The 19,472-nt window shown below is 40.4% G+C and overlaps 1 protein-coding gene across 2 annotated transcripts in view; it reads right to left on the minus strand.

Moving 5' to 3' along the window:
- Positions 1–2,606: 2,606 nt before the first annotated feature.
- Positions 2,607–19,472, minus strand: part of STAC (SH3 and cysteine rich domain) — a 174,743-nt gene continuing 157,877 nt past the window's right edge. For both annotated transcript variants that reach the window (XM_011964370.1, XM_011964369.1), the window contains one exon: positions 2,607–4,418. In XM_011964370.1, the coding sequence (XP_011819760.1) occupies positions 4,320–4,418 (99 nt within the window). In that variant the 3' untranslated portion in view covers positions 2,607–4,319. The remainder of the gene's footprint in view (positions 4,419–19,472) is intronic.

Here is a 19,472-nt window from a genome sequence, read left to right on the forward strand (position 1 = left end):
CAAATTAAAAGTTCTGAGAAGTCCTGAGTAAAGAAGTCAGGTTCACTTTATTTAAATCTCAGCTTTTTTCTCCCACACACCACTTTTTCACAGCTGCATCTCTGACTGGACCTGGCTGTAGGCTGAGGCTGGCCAGTAGATTTCCTTCTTGGCTCTCTCCTCCTTGGAGTAGCCAGTTTCCTGGACAACTGGCTCTTTTGCCTTTTAACAGTACTTGACACCAAGGTGTTGTGATCTTCCCACTGGTTTTATTTTTCTCTCTTTAGCAGCAAAGAAGACTAACTCTAATAGATCCTACCATGTTCTACTCCACTACCTACTCTAAATATGCAACCCAAATGCTGGACTCTTCCTCTTAATGGGAGTGAATGAGAATGTGTGTATGGGTGGTCATGGTGGTGGTGGTGTGTGTTGTGTAGTTAGGAAGGAAAAGTGGTCTGTGAAATCAACCATCTGTGAAATCTAGCCATCTGGACTTCTAACTGTCTGTGAAATCTAGCCATCTGGATATCTACACATGGACTCTCTTTGTAGCCCTGCTGCCCACGTGAAAGGTGCTGTAGATGTCTGCTAGTGATGGGAGGTAAAGGGAGTTCTATTCTCCACTTTCTGGAGCCCTGAGGAAGGCTCACTCAGTTCTTCATTTCAAATTTACTATAATAGAAGTAAAATCTTACAGCACTGGTGATGAAGTATAGGGCATATCTTCCCTGGTGCAGCTAGGTATGTACCATCCCTTGGCTGTAGGCAAGGGCAGGAGGTAAGGGGGTACAAGGCTGTTTTCATACACTACAAAGCATATCCCTCAGTTTCCCTTTTTATTCTTCATATGGACACTTCCCCTCCTTCCCTGTCTCCTTACCAGAGTATCTCCTGAGGTCTTCATCTCTTCTTCACTCAAAAACTGTGGTCCTTCTTTTAGCCATTTTCTGAGTCTTGCAAACCTTTAAGACTTTGGCAGGCCATAGCTATCCTTGTGCTTGTAATTTCTGCAGACAGGCAGGAGAAGAAAAGTTGTGGCTCCTAAAATCTGTGTTTATGTAAGCATTCATGAAAATCTATATTATGAGAAACATCTTGCTTTTTCCCTTATGTCTGGATGACTCCAGATCTTTAGGGAATACTAGATATCTTGTATTTGGAGGGGTAATTGCCTGCTAGCACTTGATGTTTGCAACACTTCTGGGCCTCATTGTGCAGAGAGAGCATTTTTCTCTTCTAACAAACTCAAATTTTGTAATTTGACTCAAATTATAAAACCCCTGCTTCTGTTATCTGTTTCTGTATAACAAATCACTCCAAAACTTAGTGACTTAAAAAGTCCCCACGTAGTTATCTTGCTTATAAATCTGTAACTTGGGCAGGGCTCAGCAGGGATGACTCATCTCTGCTCTGTGATGTCTGCCACCTCCGGTGATAAAATATGTAGTCTTTCCACTGGGTCTTTCCTGCATGGTGGCCTCAGGGTAGTTGAAATTCTTATGGTATCTGAAGGTTCCAACAGAGAATGTTCCAAGAGATCAAGGCTAAAGTTGCTTTTAAAAGTTAACCTCAGATGCAATCATAGTAATGGGGTCATTACTATGTTTTGAATATGGTTTGTCCCCTCCGAAACTCATGTTGAAATTTGATTGCCATTGTGGCTATATTGGGAGGTGGGGCTGAATGGGAGGTGTTTGGGTCATGGGGAGAATCCGTCATGAATAGATAATGCTATCCCACGGGTGTGAGTGAGTTCTTGCTCTCTTGGGACTGGGTTTGTTATTTCAAGAGTGAGTTGTTAAAAATCAAAGCTGCTCCTTGTGTTTGGTCTCTCTCTATATGCCTGCTTTCTATTCTGCTTCTCTGCCATACTATGATACAGCATATGGCCATCGTCAGAAGCCAAGTAAATGCCAGCACTATGCTTCTTGGACTTCCTAGCCTCTAGAATTGTCAGCTAAATAAATCTCTTTTCTTGATAAATTAACCAATCTTAGATATTCTGTTACAGAAACAGAAAATAGAGTAAGGCAGCTTTTTAGTACTACTTCTGCTGTATTCTATTGGCCACATAAGATCAGACCTGATTCAGTGTGGGAAGGGACTACACAAAGGAAAGAATATGAGGACGTAGGATCTTTGGGAGACTACCTTGGAGGCTAGATACCACATCTTCTTTCTTTCTTTTTTTTTTTTTTTTTCTTTGAGATGGAGTCTCGCTCTGTCGCCCAGGCTGGAGTGCAGTGGCCGGATCTCAGCTCACTGCAAGCTCCGCCTCCCAGGTTCATGCCATTCTCCTGCCTCACCCTCCCGAGTAGCTGGGACTACAGGTGCCCGCCACCTCGCCCGGCTAGTTTTTTGTATTTTTTAGTAGAGATGGGGTTTCACCATGTTAGCCAGCATGGTCTCGATCTCCTGACCTCGTGATCCGCCCATCTCGGCCTCCCAAAGTGCTGGGATTACAGGCTTGAGCCACCGCGCCTGGCCCACATCTTCTTTCTATTCAACTGTAAAAGGCAAACTGATTTTTAAGATTCATCTTAATTAAACATACATATGATATGACATCATTGTGCCAAAAAGTCAGTGGGTATCACAACAGAAAGAAGAGATCAAGACACATGTTTCTGATGCTCCTTTCCACTGTATTGTTTTTATTAAATGGAATACTGAATTAGAGGCAAAGAGCATTTGTACTAGGCATCCAATTTTACAGAAAGGCAGTCATATGATCTACCCTGGCTCTCAAAGAATCCATCTTGCCATTGTATACCTGGTTTTGCATGTGGCATCAGAGAGGGAGGAAATTCTGGATGCTGGCTTTAAGATAAGAGTAAGGCATCCAAACTTCTGTGAAACCAGCAGCCATCCCCTCTCAGTTCCCAACTTCACACTGAGTAGGAACAAAATAAATAAATGGAGACTAATGACGCTTTGGTTTGGGAAATAATGCTTACATGCATAGGATGCATCCACTTAAGTCTTTTAAAAACCATTGTTCTAATGATTTTATTGCTCTGTAACAAAATAAATCAAACTGACATTGATTCCAAGGTGATTGTGAATTGAAGTTTAACCATATTAATGACTAATAGGATGCAAGTTTGAGTGCTAGCAGGCTTGAGTAGGAAGGCATCACAGTATATTGCATTCTTGTAAACATTAGTACAAGTACAGAGTAATAGAGATTCCCCTAGATGATGCTAATTGGGCCCCTAGTTCCTCTACTTTCAGAAGGATGAAGCATTAGGATTATTTTCCATTTTACATCTGCTAGAGTATAACATACTGCCCTAAAGAAGAATGGATTCCAATTTGGCTACATTTTTTCTAAGATGCTGTTGTTGATTCCCCTTCATGTTCCTAGTTCCCGCAAAGTAGGTTCAACCTCCAAAGTGGAGTCCTATAGGACAGCATGAAGGAAAAATGCTGCCTCCAATAGAAAGGATGTAAAATGAAAGTGTAGACTTTTTGTTATAGTCTCTTCCCTAGGTCCATCGCCCTCAAGCTGGGATTTCATAACTCAAAGGGCTGTATAATCTTCAATAAGTAAGAACTCTCTGCCCCACCTTTCCCCACTTCTCCTCCCCACTGTATCTATGTCTTGTGTCCTGCTCTGTTACCCAGGCCAGTACCTAGAACAACAGGAAGGATGGCTTGTCATCAGTCTTTAGGCAGGTCAGGTCTTTGGAGGTGATGCCATGTCAACATAGCCCTCACATCTAATGCACACCACCAGATGTACGCAGAGGACTGAAGAGAAAGAAAGAACAAGCTGGACACTCTGGATAGCACAATCACAAAGAGAGGGAGCCTGGGGAGCACTGGAATGCTGGGGGCTGGGAAGCAGGCCTTTCTGATGCTTTGCACAGAGATTGCTTGGGGCCTGAAATGTGATGACACTGACTGACCGGTACTGGTGACATAGGTCTGGAACCAGAATAATACTTGGCTACATGGATCTGAATCTTGCACTGGGCTACCCTGCAAACTGGAGCACACTCCAGTGTGTTAACTTACACCACACAGACAGGAAAGGAGTGGGATCCTGGGGGACAGCTGTGGTTTATAGTCCTACTGCTGCTGCCAAGCATGGCATCTGGCTCTGCCTGCTGACTCTCTCAGCCTCGTCCCCATCTAGGGAGGCCTGGATATGGTGTGCAGTGGGGCCTCTGTTTTGTGGCTGTTACTCCACAGTCTCAGATACTTGATTCTTGTCTCACTGTTTCCTGGGGGGCTGGGTCAGTGCGGCAGCTCCTCTGGGTTGACGCAGTGTGAGATGAGGCAGAGGCATCACAGCAGAGCTTGCCTACTGCAAACGGAGGAGGAGCCAGCAATCAGATGTTTTCTAGGACATCAAGGGGGATGAGGCCTTTCTTTTTTCCACTGAGGACTCTGATAAAGCCATCTTGCTCTTCTTCAGAACTCACGCAGATCTGAATGCCAAGGGAAAAAAAAAAAAAGACTTTACTGTCAGCAAGAAAGAAGTTAGAACCTGCAGCTTGAATCCCTGCTGACTGAGGTTGCAGGAGCAACAAACTGGAAAAGGAAGAGTAGTTTCAGGGTGGGAAATGAGCACAGTGAGAATTTGAAATAAAATTAGGCAAAAACCTAGCTTTGGAATGAGGCCCAGGCATTCAATGTTTTCTGAAATTTAGCTTTATGAATGAGGATCAATAAAATGAGGATTAATAGTACTGTGACCCTCTGAAGAGTCACTGTGAGGACAGAATGAGATAAGAATGTTTGTCACGGAGCCTAGCATATGGCATGCAATGAGTGCTCAAGACATTATTTAAAGGACCAAAATAATAGCTATCATTCAGCAGACTCCCGTCATGTGCTCAGAATTTTATATGCGTCTCATATAACATCGGGAAGCCAAAGGGAACTATTTCACTCCTGGCCTCAAGCAAATAGATGCTAACAATTCCCATATTCCAAAGTAAGGCCACCTATGCTAGACTTTTAAAAAGGAGTTGATAAACATTCATTTGGATACTCTTGCCGCTCACCACCTATTGGCTACTGAAGGGCATAGAAGGGTGGATGTGCCAGATGAAAATTAGAAGAGGTTTATGAACAGAACTATTGTTGTGTTGTGAGTTTCTCCTGCCTCACCTTGTCTTGGGTTGGATTCCCTAGAAACAGTGCCTGACACAGGGATCCTTGTGCAAGTGGCTTATTGAGAGGGTGCTCTCGGCGGGTGGGAAGTGAAGGATGCAGGATGGGGGCAGGGGAAGGAGCCCAGCAACGAGAGGTTTTCAGCTGGAAAGCAGTCTAGCTTGGTTCCCCTGGGAGCTCTGGAGCATGAATTGCATCACAGAATTGTGTCACTTTGAAGCTAGGGTTTCAGACTTTTGGACCCTATGTCAGTCAGTCATTGGCCATTGGCTGGCCTGTAGCCTGAGGGGCATAACCTTCCAGGAGAGAGGGTCCTGCTGTCTCAAAAGGCCCTCCCTGAGAAGGCAGCTGTGAGTTGTTGGTGGCCAATATAGCAACTGGGAGATGAGTGCACCCACCTGGTGAAAGGGATGTGAGCAAGGCTCCAACAGAAGCCACCACAGTGGGCTCTTCCATCATGTAGAAGAAGGGACTTGAATAGGACACTCAAAGAGCTTGATTTGTGACTCCTGGAGCTTGGGACATACAATGGACAGGTATCTGACTCATACTTCAGAAATCTACTGTGTGAGAAACTTGACTAGAAAGAGGCTTAGACAGTGAAGTGAAGAGGAGATAATCTGTAAGAGTAGAGGATGTGTTGACTGTTTCATGAAGACCAGATGTGGGCCACTGTGAGAGAAGTAGCTGATGGGTCATGTTAGGTCCCTTGACATGACTTCAAAAGGGATGGACTACTTGATTTTCAAAAGCTGAGATGTGCAGGTTTTTTTGTCATATGTTTGGTAACAAATCTGCACTTTCTGCACATGTATCCCAGAACTTAGAGTATAAAATAAATAAATAAATACATGCTCAACATAGTACCAGGTGCCCTAGGTGATACAAAAGGAGCACAAAACATAGTTTTTGACCTCAGAATAATAGGGTCTAATCAGAATGGAAAATTGTACTTCCATAAAAAATAAATAAATAAATAAATAAATGCTGACACCTGGCTGGGCACAGTGGCTCATGTCTCTAATCCCAGCACTTTGGGAGGCTGAGATGGGTGGATCACTTGAAGTCAGGAGTTCATGACCAGCCTGGCCAATGTCATGAAACCCTGTCTCTACCGAAAATACAAAAATTAGCTGGGCGTGGTGGTGCATGCCTGTAATCCCAGCTACTCAGGAGGCCAAGGCAGGAGAATCGCTTGAACCTTGGAGGCAGAGTTGCAGTGAGCCGAGATCACGCCACTGTACTCCAGCCTGGGTGGCAAAGCTGAGACCTGCCATTGCCCATGCCAGTAATACTGAAGGGGGGAGGCTCCAGTGATGAGCAGGCAGTATGTCTTGAAAGAACACACAAAAATGCCTTGAGAGGAGGATTTACCTTTACAATTTTCCAAAGAGTGTGTTTTCTCACCTATTTCTATGTGTCAAAACTCAACAACCCTTAATATGAGTCCTACCAGTCAGCATCGATAAAAATATAAACACCTGCCCTTTGAGTAGGCTAGTTCTAGGTGAAACATGAACCATGAAAACATGTTGAATTTAAATACTGAAATTAAAAAATCAAACTTGAAAACAATTTATTGACATATACACACAAGGATGCTGTATTGTGGTGATGTGGAAGAGTGAGAACACTGGGCAAGGAGTCAGAACATTGAAATTCTGGCCAGAGCTAAGAGCCTTACACCATTACTCCATGCCTTGGAACAAACAAAAACCGACTGACCCAAAAAATGTCCTTTGGGTCATTTTCAGAGAATTTCATCATCTCTGTGAAGAGTAAATTTCAGTTCTTGGAGCAAAAAAACCACTGAGATTCAAATGTGTGCCTGTATATAAGATAGACTTTTGCTTTTTTCTCTTCTCTTTCAAGGTTTTTATGTAGAAGGGAAACATTGCTTGATAGAGGCTGTGGAAGAGTTGTTCGGAAGTGTCTCTGAAATAGGAAGCCAAGAAGCACAATGGTTCATGCTTTGTTGAATGCGCTGGCTTATTTTCAACCTTTCAGTTTGGCATCCCTAAAGTGCTTTGATTTTGGGAGACCTTTGTAAGGATGAGAAATTTTGAAGATGATGAGTAGAAACGACTGAACACAGGCTTCAGTAGCTTTGACTCTATCCAGAAATGAGGGATCCAGAGTTTAAAATTCTGATGGTAAAATACATAACCTCTCAGCCTTGAGGATCTACCATTTTAGGAAACAATGGCAGAGCCTGAAACGTTTCCATTCATTTAGAGGCAGAATGGAAATATCTTCCCAGAAGATTAGTTATGGGTGGAAGAGTGGAAAGTGAGGACAGAGGAACTCTTTTGGTTTGCAGGGCCATAAATAGAGGGTGACCAACTAGTCTTGGTTTCCTCCGGACTTTCTTAATTTTAGCACTGAAAGTCCCAAGTCCTCCAAAACCCTTCCATTCCAAACTGTAATTGAACAGTTGATCTCCCCAGCAGAAATGTTTTACTCAACAGGTCCAGTTAGAGATATTTTTGTTGCCTAAGGATCCTTAGTTCCCTGCTTTTCTTATTTATTCACTCATTCAACAACTCTTTATTGAGTACCTACTACGTGTTAGATACCATTACAAATGCTGGGAACTAGTGCAATACAAGACAGACAGATACCTGACAGAGCTTTCTGGGTACAGCTGTCCCAGCTGAAATTTATTGAGACATCAAAAACGTGGTAAGTGCAAGGGCTGTGGCTGTTTTGATGGCTGATTGTCCTGTGGGCAACATTTAGTAATCTGACTGACAACATAAAACATAATTTTTTTTTTTTGCACAACCTAATGAATGAAGAAAAAAGTACTAATGGAAATACTTATGGAAACCTGATCTAGCCAATGGGGTAAGAAATACCTTCTTGAAAGAGTGACATTTAAAGAAAAAAGAAAAAGGTGTGGGAAGGAGGAAAACAAGAGTAGAATAAGAACAAATTCCAGCATCAAGAGATTGTGACACTTTGAAGTAATGGAAAAAATTCAGTGGACCAGATCAGAGAGATGGAGGGAATAACGGGTGTAAGATGAAGCCACAAAATCTGTCAGAGCCTAAAGTGTGCAGGAAATGGAAGCCATGCTAAACTCTGCTAAGGCCTTTGGCTGACCTTCTGACCTATCTCATGGACTAGAATTGGGCCACAAGTAAACCAGAAATCATCACCAACAAGGAGAATGGGATCAATTCAGTCAGCATTGCCTGAGTCATTTAAGATATAGGTGGTCAACAGAACAAAACGCAGGGCTTTGCAGCATGGGAAAAGGGCAAACATGACTGTTGGTATTAACCACAAGGGTGTTAAAAAGTTTTAATTGGAGGAATGAGGTGGTCAGATTTATTTAAAACAATTATTTCTGTTTTCCTTTCCCCTCCTCTCTCTTCCCTTCCCTTTCCCTCTTCTCCTCTCCCCTCCCCTTGACTTTCCTCCTTTCCCTTCCTATCTTCATCTGTCCTCTTTCTTTTTTTTTCTCTTGCCACCCATTCTCTCTCCATCCTTCCTCCCTCTCTCTAACCTAAAGAGACTTCCTGAAAGCTGGACAAATTTTCTTCCCATAGTGATAAATCCTGACCTGACCAGTCAGCTTGCTGACATGAGCATCATGTATGCAGCAGTGGTAAGCTTGATGTCCCAACACCAAGGCAGGCACAGCATATACAGAGCAGAGGCACCCCACATACACAGCAATCCATCTCCAGCCAGCCTAGCACTAATACCTAACCATGAAGGCCAGGCTATGGCCAGCTCCTCAGCATCTCTCAGAAACGTTGCTTTCCTAGTATGGGACACAGGCAATTTATGGTCTTCTGGATTTGAATGACTTACTCAATTTCTTCCCAATCTCATTCTCCAGAGCCTAGATGCTTTAATGGCTTGCAGGTCCTTGATCTGGAGTTAAATGTTAACATTCAGTGTTCAGTATTTGACATTTTAGACTTCTGATCACGTATCCATGTTCTCTACTTTGGTTTTTGCATGGTGGAAACTGAGCTGGACTCAGACTAATTCACTCATCGTTTCAGCTGGGCAGCCTTAGTTCTGCATCAATCACTCACTGTTCTAGGATAACTAAAACCTTGAGGCAAGCACTGATGATTGGTACTTATGGTCATTTCTGTTGTTTTTCCACGAGGCAGAGTCCTGCCTTTCATTCTATTGCCCATCCCTATCCTATGTAACTTAGGTAAATTTAATTGATCCAAGTCCTGTTGTTATCCTCCTTGTTAGTGATTCTTAGTGGTTTACGTAGAACTTAGTTGTAGCCAATGAAGCAAGATGAAATATCTGCTAGGGAAGTTCTGGGAAAGGTCCCCCCACTCCCACCTATTAAAAGAGACGCCTTAGGAAGAAAATTTTTGTCTGGAAGGATTCCTGGAGTGGCTGCAGCCATCTGTGACCAGTAGGGGACGTAGTCACCATTTCAAGGATGGCTTAGCAGAAATGTGGAAGAATTTGGTTCTCTGATCAGGGGATCAAGCCACTGAATTATCAACCCAAGAACTGACCTCTATCAGACTCTTTATTATAGGAGTAAAATAGACCCTTCGAGGTTGAGTTTGAGTTTTGTAACTTGAGATGTTTATTCATTTGCTATTACTGTTGTAACAAATCACCACAAACTTAGAGAAGCCTAAACAACACCATTTATTGTATCACAGTTCTGTAGGTCTAGTGGACTTGGCTAGTTTTCTCTGGTTTGGGTTTTATAAGGCCAAAATCAAAGAGTCAAAAGGGCTCTATTCCATTCTTTCTTTGCTTTTTCTCTAGGGGAGTATTTAATTTTAGGCTTATTTAGGTTGATGCTGAGTTCAGCTCCCTGTGGCTGGAGGACTGAGATGCCTGTTTCCAGCTTCTAGAGGCCACCCTCATCCTCTGGCTTGTGGTCCCCTTTCTCCATCTTCATATCCGATAATAGTAGGCTGAGTCTTTCTCGTACTTTATCTCTCTTTGACTTACACTTTTACTTCATTTCTCAACTGTCCTCTTCTGTTGCATCTCCCTGACGCTAGCCAGATACATTTCTCTGTTCTTAAGGGCTCAAGTGATTAGATTAGGCCAACCTAGACAATCTAGGATATCTCCCCATCTCAGGGCCCATAACCTTCATCACATCTGCAAAGCCCCTTTGTGTAAAAGCTGGATTTGTTTCCTATTGCTGCTACAATAAATTACCCCAAATTTTGTGGCTTATAACAACACATATTTATTATCTTACAATTCTAGAGTTCAGAACTCCTAAGAACAAGGTGCTGGCAGGGCTGCATTCTTTCTAGAAGCTCCAAGAGAGAACCTATTTCCTTGTCTTTTCCAGCTCTAGAAGTCATCACCTATATTCCTTGGCTCATGGCTCCTTCCTTCACCTTCAAGGCCAGGAACATAGCATCTTCAAATCTCTCTCTCTCTGACCTCAGCTTCCATCATCACATCTCCTTCTCTGACTCTGGCCCTCTTGTCTCCCTCTTCTAAGGATCTCTGTGATTATAGCGGGCTCACCCTGTTAATCCAGATAATCTACTGGTCACAAAATCTTTGACTTAATCACATCTACAAAGTTCCTTTTGTCATGTAAAGTAACATATTCAAAGTTTTGGAGATTAGGACCTGGGCATCTTTGGGTTATCCTGCCTACCACAGGATAAAAGGACCAAGACTATTACAATAAAACATTTTAAAAATTGCAGAAAATATGCACATATGTCTCAAAGTTATCCTTTCAGACATACTGAATGCAGTATGTTGAAGGAAGACTTGGCCTCAGTGTTATAAGGAGAAAATATCTTGAGGTAAAGAGATGATGCAATGAGATGCAAAGAAAACATGCTGTATAGCAAAGACATAGATTCATCCTAAATGCCCATCAATGGTAGACTGGATAAACAAAATATATGTACCCCAAATTTGGGGTACATATACACCATGGAATACTAAGCAGCCATAAAACAACAAGATCATATTCTTTGCAGGGACGTGGATGGAGCTGGAGGCCATTATCCTTAGCAAACTAACACAGGAACAGAAAACCAAATACCGCATGTTCTCACTTGTAAGTTGGAGCTAAATGATGAGGACACATGGACACACATAGGGGAATAACACACACTGGGACCTTTTGGGGGGTGAAGGGTGGGAGGATGGAGGGGATCAGAAAAAATAACTGATGGGTGCTAGGCTTAATATCTAGGTGAGGAAATAATCTGTACAACAAATCCCCAGGACACAAGTTTACCTGTATTACAAACCTGCACTGTACCCCTGAACTTAAAAGTTAAAGAAAAGAAAAGAAAAGAAAATACGCTGTAGAAGAAAGGGGCTGACTGAGAAGAAAAGTCTACAAAGAAATAAATACTAAATTAACATGTATTAGAAACAATGAAAGACTGAATTGAAACTTCAGAAAATCAAAGTGAAGTGAGAACTATCTTGAAACAGTCTCAGGAGGAATTAGAGAGATAAAGAAGTGTAAAATAATAAAGACATTCAAACTATAAAGGAAGTAAACTAGAAATGATCCAACCAAGGAATGATTAAGCTCCTGGAGAAAGAGGCATTGAGCGCAAAGGACAGATGATAAACTAGAGAAAATATTGGTCACATGTGGTACACCAGATATAAATATTCTTCAAAGGTAGAAAACTTTTTAAATAATGTAAGAAAATGGGCAAAGTACATAAACAGATTATTAGAAAAAATAAATGCCCTATATATATGAGATAAAATGTAAGCCTCTTTAACCATCCAGAAAATGCAGATTAGCATGAAATATTGTTAATCTATCAAACCGACATAACAAAAAATAGTAATGTTCAATTCTTGCAAGCATGTGATGATCTGGATATGCTCATGAACAGCTGGCGTGAGCGTAAGTTGGCAAGATCTTTCTGAATGCAATTTGGCAGTATGCATCAAGAATTGTACAAGTCTTGATCTGTTTTCCTCTAAATTCTAAAGTATACCCTAAGAAAACAATCAGAGTTAGAGACAAATATTTAGCTTCAAAGATGTTCATTGCAGTTATCAATAACAGTTTAAAAAATAAAAACTCTGAATATCCAATAATAGGAGAAACTTAAACACATTCCTGTACATCTAGACTAAGGATTGGCAAACTTTTTCTAGAAAGGGCCAAATACTAAATATTGTAGGCTTTGCAGGCCATCTGGTCTCTATTGCAATGACTCAACTCAGCTGTTCAGTTGTAGCATGAAAGCAGCCGCAGACCATATATAGAGGAATAAATTTAGCTAGGTTCCAATAAAACTTTCTTAAAACCTGTGTTTTGGTAAACATTTAATGACTACATTTTTTAAACGTTAGGAAACTAAAGAGGATATGATATCAAAATGTGAATTAAAAGTTTGTCAAGAAATATGCCAAAGTGTTTATGTTGGTAATAATTTATTTGTTGAATTGCTTATGGTCTCTATTTTATCTTTTATATCTCTTAAAAATATTTTCCCTCAAAATTTCTCCAAAATAAATGCCTTTTGGTTTTGTAATATAAAATATTTTTTTTCCTGTTTTTTTTTAAAGCTTTGATAGAACACAATACATGAAAACGGTTCTATAGGTGCAATAAAACTATGCATGAATTTAAAGATTTTTTTTCAGGAGGATATTTAATGTTCAATCAACTAAAGTAAAATAGACTAAATTCCACATAAATGTTCAATTTATGGACTTAATTAATTTTCCTAAGTATTTTAAAGTCCACTTTTTAGATCAGTATTTTTTGCTTTCTTTTTTAAAAATTTTATTTTATTTTATGTTCCAGGATATATGTGCAGGATGTGCAGGTTTGTTAGATAGGTAAACGTGTGCCATGGTGCTTTGCTGCACCTGTCAACCCATCACTTAGGTATTAAGCCCATGTGCATTATTATTTTATCCTGATACTCTCCCTCTCACTACTCCATCACACCCCTGCCCCGATAGGCCCTAGTGTGTGTTGTTCCCTCCCTTTTTTCCATGTGTTCTCATTGTTCAGCTCCCATTTAGGACTGAGAATATGCAGTGTTTGGTTTTCTGTTCCTGCATTAGTTTGCTGAGGATAATGGCTTCCAGCTCCATCCATGTCCCTGTAAAGGACATGATCTTGTTCCTTTTATGGCTGCATAGTATTCTGTGGTATATGTGTACCATATTTTCTTTATTCAGTCTTTCATTGATAGGCATTTGGGTTGATTCCATGTCTTTGTTATTGCGAATAGTGCTGCAATGAACATATGCATGCATTTATCTTTATAATAAAGTGATTTATATTCCTTTGTGTATATATCCAGTAATAGGATTGCTGGGTCAAATGGTATTTCTGGTTCTAGGTTTCTGAGAAACTGCCACACTATCTTCCACAATGGTTGAACTAATTTACATTCCCACCAACAGTGTAAAAGCATTTCTATTTCTCTACAGCCTCACCAGCATCTGTTGTCTTGACTTTTTAATAATCACCATTCTGACTGGAGTGAGATGGTATCTCTTTGTGGTTTTGATTTGCATTTCTCTAATGATCAGTGATGTTGAGCTTTTCTTCATATATTTGCTGGCCACATAAATATCTTCTTTTGAGAAGTGTCTGTTCATGTCCTTTGCCCACTTTTTACTGGGGTTGTTTGGGTTTTTTTTTTTTTTTGTAAATTTGTTTAAGTTCTTTGTAGATTTTGGATATTAGACCTTTGTCAGATGGGCAGATTGCAATAATTTTCTCCCATTCTGTAGGCTGTCTGTTCACTCTGATAGTTTCTTTTGCTTTGCAGAAGCTCTTCAGTTTAATTAGATTCCATTTGTCAATTTTTGCTTTTGTTGCAATTGCTTTTGATGTTTTAATCAGGAAATCTTTGCTTGTGCCTATGTCCTGAATGGTTGAGTTAATTTTTGTATAAGGTATAAGAAAGGGGTCCAGCTTCAATCTTCTGCATATGTCTAGCCCATTTCCACAGTACCACTTATTAAATAGGGACTCCTTTCCCCATTGCTTGTTTTTGTGAGGTTTGTCAAAGATTAGATGGTTGTAGATGTGTGATCTTATTTCTGAGATCTCTATACTGTTCCGTTGGCCTATGTGTCTGTTTTTGTACCAGTACCATGCTGTTTTGGTTATTTTAGCCTTGTAGTATAGTTTGAAGCCAGGTAGCAGGATGCCTCCAACTTTGTTATTTTTGCTTAAGGTTGCCTTGTCTATACAGGCTCCTTTTTGGTTTCATACGAATTTTAAAGTAGTTTTTTTTCTCATCCTGTGAAGAATGTCAATGGCCATACACCCTCCCAAGACTGAACTGGGAAGAAGTTGAATCCCTGAATAGACCAATCACAGGTTCTGAAATTGAGGCAGTAACAAATAGCCTACCAACCAAAAAAAGCCCAGGACCAGATGGATTTACAGCTGAATTCTACCAGAGGTACAAAAAGGAGCTGGTACCATTTCTTCTGAAACTATTCCAAACAATTGAAAAGTAGGGACCCCACCCTAATTCATTTTATGAGGCCAGCATCATCCTGATACTAAAACCTGGCAGAGAGACAACCAAAAAAGAAAATTTCAGGCCAATATCCCCGATGAACATTGATGCAAAAATCCTTGATAAACTACCGGCAAACTGAATCCAGCAGCACATCAAAAAGCTTATTCACCATGATCAAGTTGGCTTCATTCTCGGGATGCAAGGCTGGTTCAATACATGTAATTCACACATAAACAGAACTAAAGACAAAATCACATGATTATCTCAATAGATGCAGAAAAGGCCTCCAATAAAATTCAATGTCCATTCATTTTAGAAACTCTCAATAAACTAGGTATTGAAGGAACAAAGCTCATAAGAATAAGAGCCATTTATGGCAAACCCACAGCCAATATTATACTGAATGGGCAAAAGCTGGAAGCATTCTCCTTGAAAACTGGCACAACAAGCATGCCCCCTCTCACCACTCCTATTCAACATAGTATTGGAAATTCTGGCCAGGGCAATCAGGCAAGAGAAAGAAATAGCAGGTGTTCAGATAGGAAGAGAGGAAGTCAAACTGTCTTGTTTGCAGATATCATCATCCTATATCGAGTAGACTCCATCATCTCAGCCCAAGCTTCTTAAGCTGATTCACAGCTTTGGCAAAATCTCAGGATACAAAATCAATGTGCAATAATCACAAGCATTACTATACACCAACAACAGACAAGCAAAGAGGCAAATCATGAGTGAACTCCCATTCGCAATTAGTACAAAGAGACTAAAATACCTAGAATACAGCTAACAAGGGGAGTGAAGGACCTTTTCAAGGAGAACTACAGAACACTGCTCAAGGAAATAAGAGAGGACACAAACAAATGGAAAAGCATTCCATGCTCATGGATAGAAAAAAAGTATCATGAAAATGGCCATCCTGCCCAAAGCAATTTATAGATTCAATGTCATTCCCATTAAAGAAATGTTTTTATGGTATTTTAAAGTTGATTTAATAAGGATACATTTTAAAATTTAAAAATGAAGAGGCCAGGTGCAGTGGCTTATGCCTGTAATCCTAGTACTTTGGGAGGCTGGGGATCACTTGAGTCTAGGACTTCGAGATCAGCCTTAGCAACATGTCAAAATCCCATCACTACATTAAATACAAAAATTATCTGGGCATGGTGGTGCACACCTGTGGTCCCAGCTGACTGGGAGGCTGAGATGAGAGGGTTACCTGAGCCTAGGGAGTGAGACACTGCCTCACAAAAAGACGAAGAAGGAGGAGGATGTGGAAGAGGAGGAGGAGGAGGAAACAGAAAATATACTTGTGTCAATGCAAACTCTCACTGTGTTCATAACAAATGAGTAACTTAACTGTATTTGGAAACAAGAGCTCTGCAAAAAAAAAAAAATGCAATAATTATGAGACAGATTAACCACAGAGGTAGAAAATGTGATTTAATCAAAGATGTGCATTGCATTTATCTTGAGAATCAAATTTCTTTTATTTTTTTTGTTAATGATCATGTGTCTCTTTATATTTGTAGGGTTATAAATACCATGTTGGCTATTTTCTGGTGCTTACTGGGTAAGTGTACGTGGCATTAACCACTGCAGATGAGTTCCTCATTTAGGCTTTACTCGTTAGGGATCATGGTAGCCAGGAAAATGACTTCTGCTATGCATCTGTGGTGGCCGGGCACTGTGCTAAGGCTTTACCTAGGTGAGCACATTTAACCCTCACATCAAGTTCAAGAGGGAGATGCTACTATGCTGATGAGAAGGTTGACATTCAAAGGCTACTTTGTCAAAATCACACAGGATATAGATCCATTTCTGTATGACACTAGTATCTGTGCTCTTTCTATTACATACTCCCTGCAATTAACAAGCATATTTTGAAATCTTCTACCTAAAATAACTTAGGACACTAAAGTGGAGACAAATTTTGAAGTTTGTTTCTAAACTGGATTTTTAAAAGGCATTTTTTCTTTGAAATGACTGATGTATTTAAAAAATTGGTACTAAGTTTATTACCTGAGTGGTGAAATAATCTGTATACCAAACCCCCGTGACATGCAATTTACCTATATAAGAAACCTGCACATGTTGTACCCCTGAACCTAAAATAAAAGAAGACAATAATTATGAGCAGATCCATTTGGTTCCAGGTTCAGGCTGAAATGCTCTGTTGCATCTTGAACATGTCTAGCTGAAGAGGCTGAATTGTTTGCCTTACCTCCGCCACACCCCAACCCCTAACAGATTCAGTTTAACCATGAGGGCAGAGAACGCAGGTATGAGGCCCATTTCCAGAAAAAAAATTGTGAGGAATATGCCAAGGAATTGGTGGGAGTCACTGAACAGATGTTCTGCTTGTAGCAATTGATCAACTTGAGCAAATTTTAATTTGCCTTCTGGTTTCACTGATTGTATTTTAATAGCATAAAAACAATGTTTGACCTCAAATGGGAAAGCATAAGATTATTCTGAAAAAAAAAATGCTAGCAAGATTATTGAACAACACTTTGCCAATAAAGATGAACATTCTTCCCAAATTTATTTTATTCAAAAGACTTCCCAAATTTTTGGATCAGGAAGGATACAGTTGGGTAAACTTGGGGAAGGTTGAAGTGTTGGCATGGAATCAAGCTGGGAAAAGTGCCCATTTGCTTTGTGAGTTGTGTATCGCATCAGAGATGGGGTGTCAGTCGGATGAGGATGCCTTTGCCTGGAATCAAGAATGACTCAATAGGGAGCCCACATGAGCAAGAACTTGTTTTCAAGGAGTCCTTTGGTCCCAAGACAGCTGCCTTTATGGCACTCTCCATCCTTAGGAACGAAGCTGCTCTTTACTGTTCAGAGTGATTTCCACGTTGTTCAGGGCACATGGCTAGTGGAAAGCCTTGACTTGGAGTTTGCAGACCTGTGTTTATGTTCCAGCCTGGACACTCACTGGGTTTTTGCCCCTTAAGCAAGGCACATAACCTCTCTGAGTGTTTGTTTTCTCATTTATAAAATAGAAATAATGAATCCATAAAATTCACACGTATGTGTATAAACTTTATTTATACAATGTGTCTGTATGACATTAAATAATGACTAATAATTACGATTCTTATAAGAATCATTATTGTGACAATGTTTAAGACAGTATTAATTTGTTCTTTCCTTTTCTGTGAGCCAGGGACTAGAGATAAAAGGTTCTCTTTCAAAAAGCAGACCCCAAAACAGGTCATCACATCCAAAAAGGAATAGTCATGTGGGGTTTGCACATACTTTTATGGGAGACAGAGTGGTCAGTGCAGTCTTCCAGGGGTAGGGGTAGTGGGTTTCCAGGGGTATTGTCATTATGGGGAATCTTCGGATGCCACTGCTCTTCATAGGCAGATACTGGCTTCTGCTGTTACCTCTTTGGGGAGTGTGCAGGCAAGTGATAGGTTGGCAAATAACAGCCCCAGGGGGAACAGACAACTTTCGGCAGAAAATGAAGGATCAAGTGCTCTTAAGTGAGGTATATTTCATGTCAGCACATTGATGACTTTTGATCTATTTAAACACATATTCTGTCTACAAGCAACCGGGTAAAAGAGAGCTTATGCAATTTACAAAATGCAATGTGTCCTAAAGTGTCATATAAGCAATTTTTATAAAAGGGAAGGATGTCAATTTCAAGTAAAACTGTAAAACCAGGGTGAAACCATAGAGTCCAGTGACCCAATTTCCTAAGGATATTAGAGATTTTAACAACCAAAAATCGTTAGATGGCATTACACCTCTTGGGGTTATTGCATCTATACAAGCAGCAGCAGATAATGCAATTCGATATAGCAATTGTTGGATATGGTGATATGTGTGTTGTGTGTGTGCATTTGTGTACACATGTGCAAAGTTGAGGCCCAGGAAAATCACAGCAACACTGTGCACCTTTATGTTATTAGATTCAAAAGACAAGATTGAGTATTTTAAATTGTGCTACTGTTTAAATTTTATTTTTGTAAATATATACCATGAAAGTAATTTAAATGGAAGAGAAAAAAGCCGTAAAATTTTATAGTACCATTGTATCATTAATATTTATTTGTTCATGGTTTAGGAAGCCATCATTTAAGATGGTGACACAATATCTGAAGATATTTGCCCTCTCTCCTAGGTCCCTCCTCACTTCTCCAAAGACAGAAGATCTGATTGTATCACAGGTGCTGGGGGTTTCTCACTGTCTCTTAAAGCTTCCTTCTCTCTTGGTCCTTCTGGGAAGGAATTGGGCCATCTTACGCCAGTTTTGCCACAGTCCTTTCTGCTCTTTTTCTCCCATGGGGCATCTGGTACCATTAGATCCTCAGATTCAGACCAGCCCATGGCGGTGGTGGTAAGGTGGGTGGGCTGTGGTGAGGCCTCTTAGGTCTCTAGATCACATCTGGTACTCTGTCTGGTTTACTATGGTTCCATGAATGAAAACAGGGCTTCAGGCCCCATCTGCATCTCTCCCTTTGTGTTTACCTTGAGAGAACAGTGACTGGGATCTGGGTTCGGATTCCACTATTCCAATTTCATCATATTATCATAACACCATCACAATTGCTTAGGTTCCTAACATTGTCCATTAATGAAAATATTGTCATTGAATTAATCACGTCCGTTGTCTGTGCAATTGTTCCTAATTCTCACCATCATGAATATCACTCTGATGACTGTCGTTTTGCATAAAGTCTCTCCCTGTTTACTTTAGGTTATTTTCTTGGATACATTATAGAAAATGGAATTACTGTATTCATGAAGTTGAGCAATTTCATGGCTCTAAGCACATGGTACCAAATCAGTATCCAAATGAGTGGACTAATGTCTCCCAGCATTTTTGAAAGTGCCAGTTTCAATGACTCCATCCCCACCTTTGTTAAAATATATAGGGAAAGTAATACTCAGAATTAT

This window comes from Mandrillus leucophaeus, unplaced genomic scaffold, assembly GCF_000951045.1.
Source record: "Mandrillus leucophaeus isolate KB7577 unplaced genomic scaffold, Mleu.le_1.0 Scaffold695, whole genome shotgun sequence".
NCBI lineage: Eukaryota > Metazoa > Chordata > Mammalia > Primates > Cercopithecidae > Mandrillus > Mandrillus leucophaeus.